The following is a 15,934-nucleotide window of genomic DNA, read 5'->3' as shown; positions in this document are numbered from 1 at the left end:
ATAATTGAAAGATGGTCATTCTGCTTTAGATTCTCGATAAATGTATCAAACATTGTAAGCCCTGTTTTTAACACCTCAGTTATAACTAATGTAATATTTGCCTCAGTCTACAAGAGTATGCAATCGTGCATAACCTTGATTGTAAGAGGGTGGAGTGACAAAGGGTCAAGTTAGGTTAGAGTGCTGATGAAACTCCTCGTTAAACTTCCAGAAGATTCTAAATGATATATGTAGCGACATCAAGTGGTCTGGTTATAGACTATAAATATAAGTTTGGTCTACACAAAAAAAGAAAAACAAGTCGAAGGAAATGGCGTAACGTTAACGTTAGGCGGAAGTGCCGGTCACAGAAAATTATTCTGAAAGAATTTTATTTTAATAAAAAAAATCTGTGTTGGGCCTTTTTGTAATCGCTAAATGCTAAAAACAAGTTGTCTTATCTTTAAGACAGATAAAATCCTCAATAACGACAATCTTATCCATCATTTGCAACAACCTTTTTTAAGAAAATGTTTAATAAACAGCCACATCGAGCACACTTTAGTTTGGTTGGACTGCGTTCATGTACCAACGAATGCTCGGAGTTTCCATGTTAAACAGTCATTCTTCTGCCTTTGGTTTCTTTATACGTTTTCAATGACCCAGCGGACCTCATGGACACTATTCAAAGACTATATTCTTTTTCATCACATACAACTAATCTAGGCGACTTCACGAAGACAGCATCCAATGGTTCCGACATGTTTTGCGTGAAATTAATCCTTAATACAGTTGTGTTCATTAAGAGGATAATCTCTGACGTTGGCGTAAATTGATATAAAATAAGCCTGATTCTCAGTCTCAGGCTACACAATTTTGTCTGACTTTTCTGAAGTCGTGTTTCTGATTTCTCGAAGTCCTTGCGTGAATTTACCAAATCTGAAAGTCATTTCTCCGACGTAATTCGACCACACGTGAACGCAGGATTACTGACGCGCAGTGCCGGAAGTACACACAAGTGAATCCTCCCATTTCGACAGCTTATTCTATGAGCCCTTTATTTCGTTCCTTCGAGCTGATAACGTTCACACCCGGCGTTTGTTATGGCTTAAATGTTGTCATTTTCACAGCGTTATGTTGTAGTCCCAACTATATTTTGACGGATTCAGCATTAGTGTCTGCTACTTTATCCGTTCAAAGGGACGAGTTCGTGTCTTTGCTGTCTTATGTTAGCTAATGTTGATTAAGCTAACGTTAAGTTCGCTAACATGTGCTACGTAAGCAAACGTAATCAGAAAATAACGTCACCACTTAAACTTACAGTCTGATGGGGTGTTTTCCTTTTTAGTTTCCTTGATGTCGTTTGGTGGCGCTTAACCGTTTTTTTAACCGACTTGTAAGCGAAAAGCTAAGGGTGGCAGTCTTGTTTTAGTTTTGAACAGTTCACTAGTTTACATCATCTGCTGGCAAAATGATGGACTTCGATAATATACTGGACATCGCCTCACAAAACCAGGGCCAAGGAAATGTACAGGTAAGGACGAGTGGCACCTGCACTCCGTTTCAGTGTGTCTGTAAGGTAAGCCCTCTGAGCTGGCTCTGTCAGAGAGGAGCATTTAGCTAACGGCTAACTTCCACCTCATCGTTTTCTTCAACTTTAGAATAATGTGACCGAGCCATCACAGACTTATAGTATGTATTTTTCATCACGTGCTCGCTGCGAATACACACAGCCAGCGTCTTTAAACATGCATTTATAAAGACATCGTTTTAGCACTTTAAAAACTTTGGTATGTTAGTATCCCAATCTGACTCTGGAAAACTAATCCACGCGTCCATCTCTAACAGATAGGATCACTGTAATGCCCTCGATGCGGCCCTGAATATAAGGGCAGTAGGTAGGTAGGCTCCAGCTCATCCAGGACGCTGCTGCCACAGGGCACATTACTCCTGAGTAATACAGCACATACATATAGGCTTATTGTCCAGTACTGAGTTGAATTATGTAATAATTCTTGTAAATAATGCTCTGAATGGTGATGCACCTCTAGAGTTATATTTTAAACTCAGGTTTGGTTTGAAAAAGGTTTAGTCACTATGGGGGGGACAAACTGCCTTTCATGTGTCATTGGGAGTTAGATGTTATGTGTGCTCTAGTAGGATCACTTCAGGGACTGATAGATCTGTACGTTTGTTGTGTGGGTTAGTGATTCAATTTGTGTTTCTTAACTTTTTCCGTGCTAATTTTGGATCAGTTTTTCTTTCGTGTTTATCTTTGTATGAAATGTACTATACCAATGAGTGTAATGTCTTGATCCATGATATGTTTTCTGCCTGTGACAAAGACATTTAAGAGTCTTTAATGGAGGTGTGAAAGTTGTAGATTTTGACATTTGATTTCCCCCTCTACTATTCAAGCAAAAGAGATATAGTTTACAAACTGGACCACCCAAAAAAGTTCCGAAGTCGGGTGGTGTAAATCCTGCTGCTGTGCAAGCGCTATTGAAGAAGCAACACATTGAAAACAAAAAGAAAGGTAACAACACAAAATAAAAAGCTCAAGTTTGATTTATGTAATTTGACGGTCATCCATATTTAATGCAGTAACCTTAAACTAATCAATTATTATACTTGTCAACCCAGAAATAAAAATGAAGAAAGAGAAAGAGGAGCTACTCGCCAAGAGGGTCGAGCTGAAGTCAGACCGTAAGGCCCGAGCCATGGCCTCCAGAACTAAGGACAATTTCCGAGGTTACAATGGCATCCCGGTGGTAGAGCTTCCGAAGAAGAGGAGAACGAAACAAGAAATGGAGGAAGAAAAATCCATGAACCAGGAGAGATTCAGGTATACTTCTCTTGACCCAGAGGACGATGAGGATAATTATGAGTATGAACAGTCCGATTCAGAGCCTGATCAGGAGCCTGAGCCGCTGAGACCTGTGAAAACAACAGGTGGAGGTGGGAGCAGTAATAGTAAAACGTCTAAGAAATCCAATGGGCCCCCAAAGGGTGCTGGAGCACCCTTGAACTTTGCAGAGTTATTGAAATTGGCAGAGAAGAAGCAATTTGAGCCAGTTGAATTAAAACCCAAGTCTGTGAAAAAGGAAGAGAGGCTACGCACAGCGGAGGAGATACGAGAACTGGAGATGGAGCGCAGGGCGAAGAGACCCGAAAAAGACAGAAACTCAAAAGCAGAGCAAGAAAGAGATCGCAAATCTCAGTTTGGCTCGGGGTCGACAAGACAAGGCATTTCAGAGAAAGAGCAGAAGAACTACAAACCACAAAAGAACTCTGCAGAAAAGGCAAGTCAGCCCAGTGGGTCAGTAAAGAAGTCAAACCAAATAAACAACAGCAATAAAGGCCACTCCTCCTCCAAGCCCACCATGAGTGACAGAGAGAAAACCAAGATGTCCCACAGTGACAGATCTAAGACAAGCATGTCCAGTTCATCCGCTGCCATAAACAGTAAAGTTCCTCAGAGAGCCACATCTTCTCAGGTTTCAGCCAAACAGGGGGGCCCTAAGCCCCCTTCTAGCCACAAATCCAGCACCTCAAGTGACCTTACCTTTAAGAAGGAAAGCGCGTCATCTCTTCATGGAAGAGCTCCAGGTAATCCTGGGAGCAGGACACCTGGTCCCGCTATCACAGGCCAAAAATCTCAACGAGGTGGCTCCCCGCAGACCAGGCCCAGTCAGGGGGGCTCATCTAAGCAAGGACCTACATTTGGAGGGAACAGGTCTGGAAAGGGAGAACCAGGAAGGCCCGGGATGAATCCAGCAGTTAGATCAAATGGGAATCCAGCAATGAGACCTTCATCGAGCAACCCTCCGAAGACAGGGAGCCAACATCAAGCACGGCCTTCTGGTGTTACACAGGCCAGGCCAGGCCCGGCGAGGCAGGGCCACCCTGGAGCTAGTGGATCCAGACCTCCAGGGATTGGACCTGGTCGACCTTGTAATGGAGGACCGGCGAGACCAAATGGAACCATGGGATCAGGACCTGGGAGATCAAAGTGCACTGTGGTGTCAGAAACCATCTCGTCCAAGAATTTTGGAGGCCCAAGACCAGGAGCCCCTCCTCGGCCAGGCATGCAACAGAGACCTGGGATGGCACCTAGACCAGGTGGGCCGCCTAGACCAGGAATGCCTTCAAGACCAGGAATGCCTCCAAGACCAGGAATGCCTCCAAGACCTATGATGAGCAGACCACCAGGTAAGAACCATAAAAAAGGACACCAGTGTAATATTTCTCAAGAACTGGTTTTGTTACTATTTGACCATTTTGACGTAGATCATCTCCGTATTGTGATCGTTACTCCACATGCACCAGCTCATTTCCAACAGTTTATCAAAATTAAGCCTCAGATCAACACAGGGAATCCATCATAGAAATTGCAATTGGTGCATCTCACAGTAGGACCTTAAAGTGGACCGATTATACTGATCCCTGATGTATAATTAAATGTGGGCAAAGTTTCAGATCATGAGGTGAACGTATGTTGGAGTAATTCCAGGAGAAAGCAGTGTGTTAAACGTCTTGGACTGCTCAACACACAAGAATGCTGCGAGACTTTCACGAGACTGCTTTCAGCCTCTATGTAAGCTGCCATCTTTACTGTAGACCGGTGGAGCAGTTTGCATGAGCAGCGCAAAACTTCCCTGCAGCGTTCAGTCCCCCTGGAAGGCTTCTGGAGAGCTGGCCAATCAGAGGAAAGTGGGCACAGAGGGAAGGCCTAAACAGACAGCAGCTGAAGAACTGTTTAAGGCGTAGTCCACACAAAGTTTTCCGTACACACGCTCAATTCTTTAAGACGTCTTTCATGCCATTCCTCTGTACTGACCATTTCATTCACAAAGTGTTCCTACTTGCAGGGTTTGTGTTGTCCGAGTCTTGTGTGAAGTAACAGGGACCTCCATAGTCCATTTAGACAGCTCTAATTGGCCAATTTACTGCAATGTAATGCACTAGAATGTAATATAAGGTAAAGTAAGATTATGTAACATGGTGCAACAAACAGCTGCTGACTTTATACAAACAGCTAAATCAATGCTGGCAGTTGAACAGAGTTTGTTATCCAGACTGCATGAAATGTGTCAGCAGCACTCAACAACCTTGTCCTTGTTCGTCATAGAGCAAGATAAACTTTTTAACAAAGACAAACAAAACACAGTTTGCAATGTCATCGACCTTTACCTAAAAATGGAGCTCTGCCAACTCAAGCCTCACATTAAAAACGTTTAACTGTGTCAGTCTAAAGCTCCTAAAACAAGACCGAATTCACTTTTTGAACTGTCATTTTTCCTCTTCATGTGTACATTATAAATGAATCACTTGATGTTTTCTCCAGGTCCCATGTTACCCCCCATCACCTCCGCTTACAAGAGGAAATATGAGGATGAAGAAGACGATTATGACTCAGAAATGGACGATTTTATTGATGATGGAGGTGAGGAGCAGGATCTCATTTCCAGCCACATTCGGGATATCTTTGGCTACGATCGATCCAAGTAAGTGTCGTTTCATTTCGGGTTCCAAGTTCTTCGACTGAGGTGTTACGTGGTCAACATGACAAATGTCACATCACTATTTGTTTCCTCAGATACAAGGACGAGAGTGACTACGCACTTAAATTCATGGAGAGCAGCTGGAGAGATTTGCAGAAAGAAGAGGCGAGGAGGTAAAATAGAAATAAAAAACCTCACTTAGGCATTAACCTATGGTTGGACTTTTCTTCCTGAGAGCTGTATCACTTATCTACTTTCTCTCTGTGTCCCTGTGCTTTGCTACTCTAGCCTGAAAATGGCCGTGCAGGAAGACCTGGAAGAGGAGAAGAGAGAGGAAGAGGAGCTGAAAAAGAACAGTGCCAAGAGGAAAAAAAAATGAAGCCCCTTTTCCATTGGGATGAAAAACAACACTTTACACTTAGAGGATGCAACATGTTGTCCAACATCTTCCCATATGATGCCTGGAAGTGTGCTTGCTTTGACCTCTGTTCCTACCCAGAAATATGCACAAACCATTTATGCATCAAGTTGGACATGATGACAGATGGTCACATTTCCTGTTCGAGCATATTTCTCCCTTACAGAATGCAGGTTTCAACCTATCAACAGTCTCCATTTCTAAAAGGAACCACAAGTATGAAAGAGTGTGATATTTTTTTTTCTTTTTTATTTAAACAATGACAAATGGTGTCAAAGTGCTGAAAACTATTTTTGAACAAAAGTTGCATATTTTTCCCAGCTCTGATTGTAAAGTCAATAGAATATGCAGAAGTTATGGTCACATGCTGCGTCGTGTCTTTCTCCTTAAATGGATTTGAGGAAAAATTGCTTACTTTAAAAGGTTTTATTTAATTGTCCAGTTTCTATCAGTGCTTTTTCAAGTTTGACGATCTGTATTTAATATGCAGAACTTGATTGAACGTGATTTTGGTTGCAAACTAAGTCGATGGTATATATTTTTTTCTTTGCGTGAAATAGTGTTTGATCATTTTTAAAGAGTAGTCTGAAAGTCATTAAATTTGTTCTCCAGAATGTCCATACTCCTTTTAGAGCACGGTCAGCATTAGTGACTGTTGTAGTCTCCTTTTCCTTCCCTCTTGAGCTTCTTTAAGTGTCAGTGTATGAGCTGTGTGGAGTCCGTTTCTTCTCGTAGCCTCAACTGAAAGTTTGCTTCTTTTTTTTTTAGATGTTGGGTGGATGGGGCGGAAAAAAACCACCTTTGTTATTGAACCTCAATAGATGAACCTCAGTTTAGATGAAATACAGCATCAGCTCTGTCAATTAATGTCTGGGAGAAATGTTAATGACACTACAATTCCTAAAATGATGAACTAATACTTTGACTTTCCAAAACCAGTCCAGTGATGAGCAGCCTTTACAGATGAAAACAGGGTTATTTCCTTCTTCTATATTAACTTTCAAAATGATATCAGTTGAAAGCTTTATTGTTGATAAATTCAGAGTAAAAGAAAAAAAAAATGGTTTCATTATTGCTGAAAAATGTGTTTAACTAATATAACTTAATTATCCACTCAGGATTGTGCCAGTTCAGTATATTGGCCTGACTTTTTGATGAGTCTTTAATATACTACAAAGCTGCTGCTCATGCAGTCAAGATTAACTATGGACTGTCTTCTGTTTCCCCTGTTCACAAAATAAAATGAGCATTCCTGACAGCTCATTAAAGATATTTTCAAATAAAAAAACAGATATATACACAGGCCTTTAAATTCTGTATTTTTCATCTTAGCAATCAACATAAGTTTGAAGTATGAAGTTACTGTTGGGCTGCAGAATGTCAGTCTGAAGATAGCTGACAACTCATCAAAGAATGATGGAGGCTTCAGATCAGAAGTCCATCCTGAGTCCACCATGCAATCAGAGGCGTGTCCAGATTGTTTTGACTGGAACCACTGGCTTATACAGATGTGTATGAACACATATTGCTAGCAAAAGGTAAACGAAACAAAAAAAAGCAATTCTAATCAAATTCTAAATGGGCTTTTGATTTTACGAAAGCAATGGGATTTCTCAACATTTTCAACATTTGACATGCTTTGTATTGTGTCAAAAGGAGAAAAAAAAGGTCTTTCAACGTTTTGTGAGTTATGAAAATTTGACAGTCAGGCCAAAGTTTATTTGTTTAGGACATTTAAAAACAGCTTCAGCTGACCAAAGTGCTTTACAGGTAGTACATAAAAACCAAGAACAGAAGTGTCCAAAGGCCTTCAGTAATAGTATACTATGATGTACTATTATATGATATAATGTAATATTGTAGTGTAACATTAAGGAAAGTGATGTCAAATCATGTTTGTATGACAAACAGCTGCTGACATGAGGATGAGCAAACCAATAGTGACAGACTTACAGCGTCCAGGGTTTGTTTTCCAAACTGATAAAATGTGTCAGCAGCACTCTTCAACATTCTTGGTTTTTACTAAGTAAAATAAAACACGTTAAAGGTTGTCCAGGTACATTACTAGATACCACTCACCTCTGCTTACAATTGGAAGTGAGAGGATGACTCAGAAATTGTTGATTTGATCGGTGATGGATGTTAGAGCAGTTATAGATCTGGAGGAGGAGAGAAGAAATGTTGAGAAGTTTATAAAGACAAAGACAAAAAAAAAAACCCCAACTGAATAGATAGATAGAGATAGATCGATACTTTATTGATCCCGAGGGAAATTCAAGTAACAGAACACAAAACACTGTCTCCTTAAAGATAGGACATGATGCCTTGACTTAAGTCTGTATTGGCCTCTCATGTCTAGTCCTCAAAGAATTTGTCTCATTGCTTACAGTTTCAAGACCACTATTATAAAGATAGAAGAGTGTCATCTTTCTCTCTCAACAATGACACTCACAGTGTTCAGTGTTCAGTTTTAAAGCTCATTTTTAGCAGAAGTGCCACTTTGTGTCAACTGAGTATAGAAACAGTTTGTTAAAGGTATTTGTGTAATTGTCCAGATTGTAGCTCATTAAATATGTTGACCTTAGATTTTACAAAAGGTATGAAGACTGAGTATCACTGTAGAATAAGGAACACATACTGTTGCAAGGAAACAACTGGTGAAGAAATTAGGAACTAACTTCAAGTAAATGATCAGTTCACATAAATCCTGATCTACTCATCATCAAATATTGAAGTTAGAGAAAACTTGAAACAAACAAAGAGCTGGACCCAATTGCAGAAAACTGCAAATATTTAATGAACAAAAAGACAAACAAAGACTCACAGGCTACAAGTCCAAAAGGGGAAACAAGGACACGTGGAAAACATAGAAACACGGGTAAGAAGACGAATGACCACAAAAAAATCTGACGGCGAACTGACACAGAATGGATGAAACACAGACACTACACCAAGTAATCAAACACAGGTGAGGACAATGAGGGCAATCAGAACTAGGGGGAAACACAGAGGCGGGGAGAAACACGATTAAGACACACAGGGGGGAATATCCAGGGTAGATCAATACCACATAAAAATCAAACGTTAACACTGAAATAAAAACCACATTAAACTAAACAAGAATCATAACACATTTTATGTAAAAAAAAAAAGGATGTTATTACAACAGTGACTTAGTTTTTCTTTAGATATCCAAAAACTGAATACATCTAAGTTTGTAATCAAGGATGATGAGCAAATCTTGAGTTATTTCTTCCTGTCCACTTTGACCCTGTGGTTGTAGGAAGACAGCTGATGCAGTGACAACCCGAAGCAAAAAAAAGGTATTAGAAATATCATATGCAGTCAATAATGTATTGTCTATCGTTGCAATCAATATCCACATGAACAGTCAAGAAAAAAATGTAACAGGGAAGTGTGGTCTTGCTTTAAGGGCTGCCATATTTAAAAAACTGTTGACTTGAGACATATTTAGTCAACAGACTCAGAATCGTGTTTGATTGTTAAGTACATTTACTTATACAAGCAATGTGTCTTGGTCTTGGTCTGTTTTTGTTAAAACGTCTGACTCCCTCTCTCTCTGTACCAGGAACACGGAGAGGGATGTTGAGTGCTGCTGACACATTTCACTCAGTCTGGATAACAAACCATGTGCCCTATAGAGCAGCAAGTATTGATTTGACCATCTGCATAATGTTAGCAGCCATTTGTTGTATTGTGTTACATAACCTTATATTACAACATCACATTACTTTATGTTATATTTAATGATAAAAATATATATATATTTTCTTACCAGCATGTCAACACTAATTTGGGATAGTAGCAACGAAAGACTGAAAAAGCAGTGAAATGCTAAAAGAAATAATAATCTGGTGGAACATCTCACAATTAATCAGTTTAACTTGCAACAGGTTGGTTACATCATTGGGCTTGATCATGATCTTTCTACCTCAGAAAACAATGCATGAAAAAAAAACCAATATGGTGGAAATCACAGCATGGAATAAAGGACACAAAAAACTATTGTTTGTGAATACAGTTTGTTGCTACATCTAAAATGCAAGTTACAACCATCCAAAACAGTATATGAACACCAAAGTCTGGTCTGGGCTCAAGGTCATTTAAGATCCACTGAGGTGAAGTGAACACTGCTGTGGTCTGACCGGTCATGGGGCAGACAGACGAGGAAGCTAATGAACAGGTAATCAATGAAGAAGTATTTCAGGTTTAAGTAACTACTCCGTTTGAAGCCCCACATATTAAACGGGCCACAAAATAGGTGAATGTGATGTTTAGTTCAAAGTACCCACCCTGTAGGCTATGGTGCTCCACTTTACTTAACCAGTAGGTGGGTAATAAAAAACATAGTACTGGTAAGTGTACCACTTGAAAAAAACAATTAACACTTTACATAAATGAAAGGTAAATTATAAGGATTCACATATACCCATAAACTATTAGTATCTGAAACTGTTCTCGAAGTAGTTAAATAAATGACAAGTAGTTAAAATGTGAGGACATGATCTGCCTGTTCATTAAACAAATGGTTTAATGGCCTCATTTGTTTGTCATTATTCCTTTAGTCACTGTAAACATATGGTGAACCTTATTGAATTATGATGTTATCATTACAATAATAAAAAGGTAATTTGTATTAAAATAGGGTCCTTCGCACTGGTCAGTGCTTCGGGCCCTAATTAATTATTTTATTATAACGAATATGTGTTGCCAAATGCCAACTAATTCATTGATGTTATTTTGTTTAAAGTATGGTTATATAGCATAAAAAAACAGAACGCAATGAATTTGCTTCAAGTAATTTCACGTGTGGGGGTAATACATGAAAAACATGTTGTAGAGAATCTGCGCCTGTCGTGCTTTTTCCCCCTCTTGGCTTGCCGTAGGTAAAGTACTGAGTGGGAGGCGTCTTCGCTCAGCCACTGCTTGAAAGTTTGCGGAAGTTTGTGTTTACATCGATAGTTGAAGAAGTCAGCCGTCAAGAGGCTCGAATTACAAGGAAACCTCATTTAGTGTTTGAACGTGGATAGATGGACCTCAGCTCAGAGAAAATAAAGCGGACCCTGCTCAAGGTGAGTTCATGAGAGGGTGAGCAGCTTCGAAAAGGTTTAATTAGTTAAATGAATGCTGCTGAGGTAAACGGCACCGAAAGCTCATCTCACTTATGTAAGATGCTGTCATCCTTTACAAACCGGCTGAACCAGCTCTGTCACTGACAATATCCTGGAGAATTGCCCATAAACCCGGAAATCATTTAAAATACACGAAATTAAAATGGGCTGCTATTTTATTTATTTTTTTAAACAAAACCGCTGATGAGAAGTCCCTCCAGAATAAAACAATAAATCACTGCACTGGGCTTATTTCCACCTCATTGCTATCAACTATCATCATAACAAATTATGAAATTGTCCAATGGATATCATTTGGAAGCTTTATCGGAGTCATGTTATCTTTTTTCTCAATAACAAATCGAAATAAAGAAAACATGGTGTGAATTAATAAATCTGAAGCATCTGAACAGTGTACAGGGCAGTTCATTGTGCTAGGATGGGAGACGCATTCAAAGAAGGATGTAAATGAGTAATGAATAAGTCTTGATTCATAGATGGTCTTCAATTACCGGTATATGGTCAAAAATGTGACAATCGGGTGATCATTCACCTGCACCCCTGCATTGACTGTTTAATGACTGTACTCACACCTCTGGCACTACCCCAAACACCTCTGTACATGCACATGTAACTAGTTTCTAGAAGGTCAGCACTTTGTTTCTAAGGCTCTTTAACTGTTTACAGGTCTCTTTTAATCAGCACATGTTTTTCTCTCCTTCACAGGTTATGTACATTATGCTATATAAGTTTAAGTGTAATGCTAATGCTAACTGCAAAGGTTTAACCTGTAATTATGTTTACTCTTACGCTTACTCTCTGTTTAGCAGTCATAGATGAGTCTTTCGTTTTTGTGTTTAGTACAAATTCCATGATGTTGCTGTTGAGGAGCTGCAGAAAATCCATCGGATGTACCCCGGGATGACACCCAGCACAGGCACATATAGTGAGGTTTAATTTGTGTGGAAAATCTCTACTTGAATAAAACCTGATGGAACCTGATAAGAGATCGAAACTGACTGCTCCTTTTTTAAATTTCAGCTTTCAGTGACAGTACCCAAAAAGATCTCATTAAATTAATCGGCAACCTCCCTGTCCAGTATGAAGGTAAGAGTGACCTTTAACACTGAAAGTTGGACTTATCTATCATTCGTGTTAGCGTGAGATTGTTATGATTTACTCATGGCAGCGTCTTTATCTTAAGGCCGTTCCTACAACTTCCCTGTGCTGCTGTGGCTGCTGGACTCTTTCCCCTTCACTCCCCCCATATGCCTCCTCAGACCGACCGCTAACATGGTCATCAGAGAGGGCAAACATGTCAATGCACAAGGACGGATCTATTTGCCTGGACTGCACAACTGGGAACATGTAAAGTTTTTATGCATTCCATGTGAAAGTTATAACATGTATTCTGCTGCGTTGTTGTCACTGTTGTTCATTTCTTTCTTTCCATTTCAGCCTAAATCATCCATAGTGGGCCTTCTAACTGAGATGACCGGCAAGTTTGCGGAGGATCCTCCGCTGTCCACAAAGACGACGGGAGACAATAAAGACCCCCACGAGCTTCTCAATTTTGTCTCTAATCTCCAGATCAATGATGGTAATTTCCATGATTTTAACTTTGATCGTTACAATAAAAAAAAACACTTTTAGCTGAACTTACCGTTGTTTTAGGTGGAAACAAGAATCATAATCAGCTGAACAACAAAGTCTCTGTTGTTGGCGGAGGAGATTTGGGAATGGCAACAGTGATGAGCATTTTATCCAAGGTAACTATTTAAAGTGGGATTTTAAATGATGCTTTATTTACAAGCTTGTATTAAAAGGCCAAACTTAAGGATCATTATTGTTTTTTGTCGTTGTGTTATTCCAGTGTAAAGTGGATAAACTTGTTTTCATCGATGTCGCTGAGAGTTCCACAAAAGGTGGCAGCACAGATCTGGAGATCTTCAGTCTGCCCAAGGTTGAAGTATCTAGAGGTAGGTCACTGTCTGCTCCGTCATACAGAAATGGAGACGTTCCTCCTGCTTGAGCCCTCGCTTTAGGTTGGATCGTTTTAAAGGTATCATCCTGAAGAAGAATTCACTGATCCCCAATCAGCAGAATAAGCCCCCTATCCTGTCAGAGAGTTTTCTATCAGGGGGGAAGCAAAAGTTAACAAGGTGAAACTCTACCTTATGTTGCTCCTTCTTTTGTTTGTTTTCGTAGACATTGCAGCCTCTGCAGAGTCCAGGGTTGTCGTGGTGATCGCAAATGCATGGAGCAACGAGCAGTCGTATTTAAGCGTGGTCCAGACTAATGTGGACATGTTCAGAGGATTCATCCCAAATCTTGCGCGTCTCAGCCCCAACACAGTCATGATAATCGCTTCACAACCAGGTTTGTGTTAGAGGAGAACGACTACTCTGCTCAATAACTTTCATCGACTGCATTTCATCAACTTCCCCTCTTTTTTTCCTTGTCCATATCTAGTTGACCTCATGTCCCAAGTTGCCTGGAGGATGAGCGGCTTGCCTCCGACGCATGTGATCGGAGCTGGTTGTAACCTTGACTCAGAGCGACTCAGTCACGTTCTGGATATTAACCTGAACACTCACAAACCAGCCTGGGTCATAGGAGAGCTGTCGAGCAGCAAAAGTGAGCCAGAAAGGATCAGTGGAATGTTGATATTAATCTGTGTGTTGTTCATTCTTGCTGGACATTTCTCCCACACACTGCTCTTCCATTCATGACCCTACTCTACTTTTCTTTTAAACTATTTTATCACCTGCCTGCTATTTGTTTTGTTGTACATTGTTATACCACATGACCCAGCACAACCTGCTGTTGTCCTACATTCTTCCTATTCACTCGCCGTCTTAAGGCTTTTTGTAAGTGACGCACATGAATGAGCTCAGCACTGTTTTTGCCTTTCAGTTCCTGTGATGAGTAACATGCAGCTGAGCTCCTCTGTGAATCCAGATGTCGCTATCGGCTCCGCCTCTTCCAAGCCACTGTTAGACAGGTCAGAATCCGTGTGACTACTTTAGAGAAGTGATGTAGCAGAAGAACATGAAGATATGTATGTTAATTGTCAATGAAGGTGAAGGAATTAAATAGGATATCAAATGTAACAACAGTTGCACTTTTCAAGAGGCATGAATAGCGTCACAAGCTTCCCTTTTCTTTGCTTGTAGAGCTTTCGAGATGATAAAGAACAGAGGCCAGAGGTCGTGGTCTGTGGGTTTGTCCATCGCTGACATCACAAACAGTGTCCTGACGGATAAGAACAAGATACACTCCGTGTCCACGCTGGCTCAGGTAAAAACCACTACTTAACGCGTATCAAAGCGTTTGCGTCATTCTCTTCCTCAACCTTACTCGATTCTTGTGTTCACACTCTGTCTTTGTTTCGCTGGTTAGGGCTGGTGTGGCATCGGTTCGGAGGTATTCCTCAGCCTGCCGTGCATCATGGGAGCCAATGGTTCCACACGCCTGGCTGGAGTGTCCCTTGGACCGGAGGAAGACGCCAAACTGAGGGACAGCGTCTCTTCTCTATCTAACCTCATGAGTCAGCTTAGAATATGAAGGACACTATTCTCCAAGTGTTGGGCTCTAACTGTACAGCTGCTCACTGGCAGGGTGGTTTTTCCAGTTAATACACTCCCAGAAAATGATGTTATAGGACTGAGGATGTTCTCATTCACTCACATTTTCAAAACTATAAAAGCACTTTTATATAATATTCTTGAAGTGATAAAATTCTACGCTAATGCATCTCTAAAATAAGTGATTCATGAAGCTTTACATTTGTCAATGACAGCTTGTTTTATGTGAATTTTACCAAAGGTGGATGTAACTTTATTTGTTATGTTAACCTTTATATTATGCAATTCCTTTGGAGAAAATCAAGGTGTTTTTACATGAAGTGTCACTCTTGTTCATTATATGCAGTACAGGGGGCTGGTGTCGGTTCCCTACATGAAGTACACCTTGTATATTTGACGTCTTATTTAAAGAAAATATGAAAAAGGATTTAAACTACCATTCTATGTTTACTTTGAGTAAAATGATTTGCACTGCTTTATCCTAACATATGTACAGGGAGTTTACACGATGTGTGGGATTGCAATAAATCTCTTAAACAATATGTACGTTGTCTCTGTAGAAAAGAAAAGAGCACAGACGGCAAAGGTTTAACTCTTTATAAAACTCCCAACAAGCGGTTACATGAATGTACATCAGCTTTGGTCTGAGCTCCAGCATCACAGATGTTAAGTTTGGTCCAGAGAGGAGCGGTGATGCACACGTGGTGGTCAGCTCACTTGACTTAAAAAAAATAAAATAATAATTCTCCAGCTAGCTGAACATACTTTTGTGCAATCCAAGATTTTAGCTCTCGGTTGAAAATCACAGCGGCCGCCAAAGTTTATGAATAAATGTTGACACATCACGTTGTAACCCAGAACTCCATCAGAAAACAGCTGAATACTTACAGAGTGTAAAACCTTTTGGCAATGACAAAGTTCAATGTAAAAAACAACTTGTTGCTTAAACATAGCATATAATATGAAACAATATAAACCCTTTTTTTAATCTATTAGGTCCTTTAACAGTTTATTATGGCTCAACTTCCATTTCTCAATAACTTTTGCTCTGACACCACTGTCACTGTCACGGCTCTAAAACACTGCTGAGTGAACTTAACGTTGACTTATTTGCAACTCTCCCCGATTTGTGCATGAATAAAACCGTCTCCTCTGTATTCTGAAGCCAAGCTCACTGTGCCCTGTGTCGTGTATTTAATATAAATTATGGTTTGCACATTCATAAATATAACATTTCTGCTAGTGCATCTTTAAAGTCCCTCATTTCTGGACATTTTAGAGCTTCAAGCCTTTTTTTTTTTTTTTTTACCGTCC

At 40.1% G+C, this 15,934-nt stretch overlaps 2 protein-coding genes across 2 annotated transcripts; both read left to right on the top strand.

Moving 5' to 3' along the window:
• Nucleotides 1-973: 973 nt before the first annotated feature.
• On the top strand, nt 974-6,515 carry spty2d1 (SPT2 chromatin protein domain containing 1). Its single transcript, XM_079346082.1, has 6 exons — nt 974-1,513; nt 2,398-2,515; nt 2,623-4,191; nt 5,327-5,486; nt 5,579-5,656; nt 5,772-6,515. Exons 1-6 carry the CDS (start codon nt 1,451-1,453, stop codon nt 5,860-5,862), a joined length of 2,079 nt encoding a protein of 692 aa, XP_079202208.1. The 5' UTR covers nt 974-1,450; the 3' UTR covers nt 5,863-6,515.
• Nucleotides 6,516-10,803: 4,288 nt separating this feature from the next.
• Nucleotides 10,804-15,162, top strand: uevld (UEV and lactate/malate dehyrogenase domains). Its single transcript, XM_079346701.1, has 12 exons — nt 10,804-10,994; nt 11,895-11,979; nt 12,075-12,140; nt 12,238-12,401; nt 12,492-12,633; nt 12,708-12,802; nt 12,907-13,012; nt 13,242-13,412; nt 13,506-13,670; nt 13,950-14,037; nt 14,210-14,333; nt 14,436-15,162. The coding sequence occupies exons 1-12, from the start codon at nt 10,953-10,955 to the stop codon at nt 14,598-14,600; spliced, it is 1,413 nt and encodes a 470-aa protein (XP_079202827.1). The 5' UTR covers nt 10,804-10,952; the 3' UTR covers nt 14,601-15,162.
• The last annotated feature ends 772 nt before the right edge of the window (nt 15,163-15,934 follow it).

The sequence above is a fragment of the Symphodus melops genome, assembly GCF_947650265.1.
Source record: "Symphodus melops genome assembly, chromosome: 6".
Taxonomy (NCBI): domain Eukaryota; kingdom Metazoa; phylum Chordata; class Actinopteri; order Labriformes; family Labridae; genus Symphodus; species Symphodus melops.
The sequence above is the reverse complement of the archived record's forward strand: the minus strand, read 5'-3'. Positions and strand labels throughout refer to the sequence as shown.

What these genes read in the sequence shown, in the direction of transcription:
- spty2d1 (XM_079346082.1), top strand. Translation starts at nt 1,451, where the DNA reads ATGATGGACTTCGATAATATACTGGACATCGCCTCACAAAACCAGGGC. An exon ending in TATGATGAGCAGACCACCAG is followed by an intron (nt 4,192 to 5,326) that starts GTAAGAACCATA and finishes TGTTTTCTCCAG; the next exon opens with GTCCCATGTTACCCCCCATC. An exon ending in TTTGGCTACGATCGATCCAA is followed by an intron (nt 5,487 to 5,578) that starts GTAAGTGTCGTT and finishes TTGTTTCCTCAG; the next exon opens with ATACAAGGACGAGAGTGACT.
- uevld (XM_079346701.1), top strand. Translation starts at nt 10,953, where the DNA reads ATGGACCTCAGCTCAGAGAAAATAAAGCGGACCCTGCTCAAG. An exon ending in TAAAGCGGACCCTGCTCAAG is followed by an intron (nt 10,995 to 11,894) that starts GTGAGTTCATGA and finishes TTTTGTGTTTAG; the next exon opens with TACAAATTCCATGATGTTGC. An exon ending in CAAGGTTGAAGTATCTAGAG is followed by an intron (nt 13,013 to 13,241) that starts GTAGGTCACTGT and finishes TTGTTTTCGTAG; the next exon opens with ACATTGCAGCCTCTGCAGAG.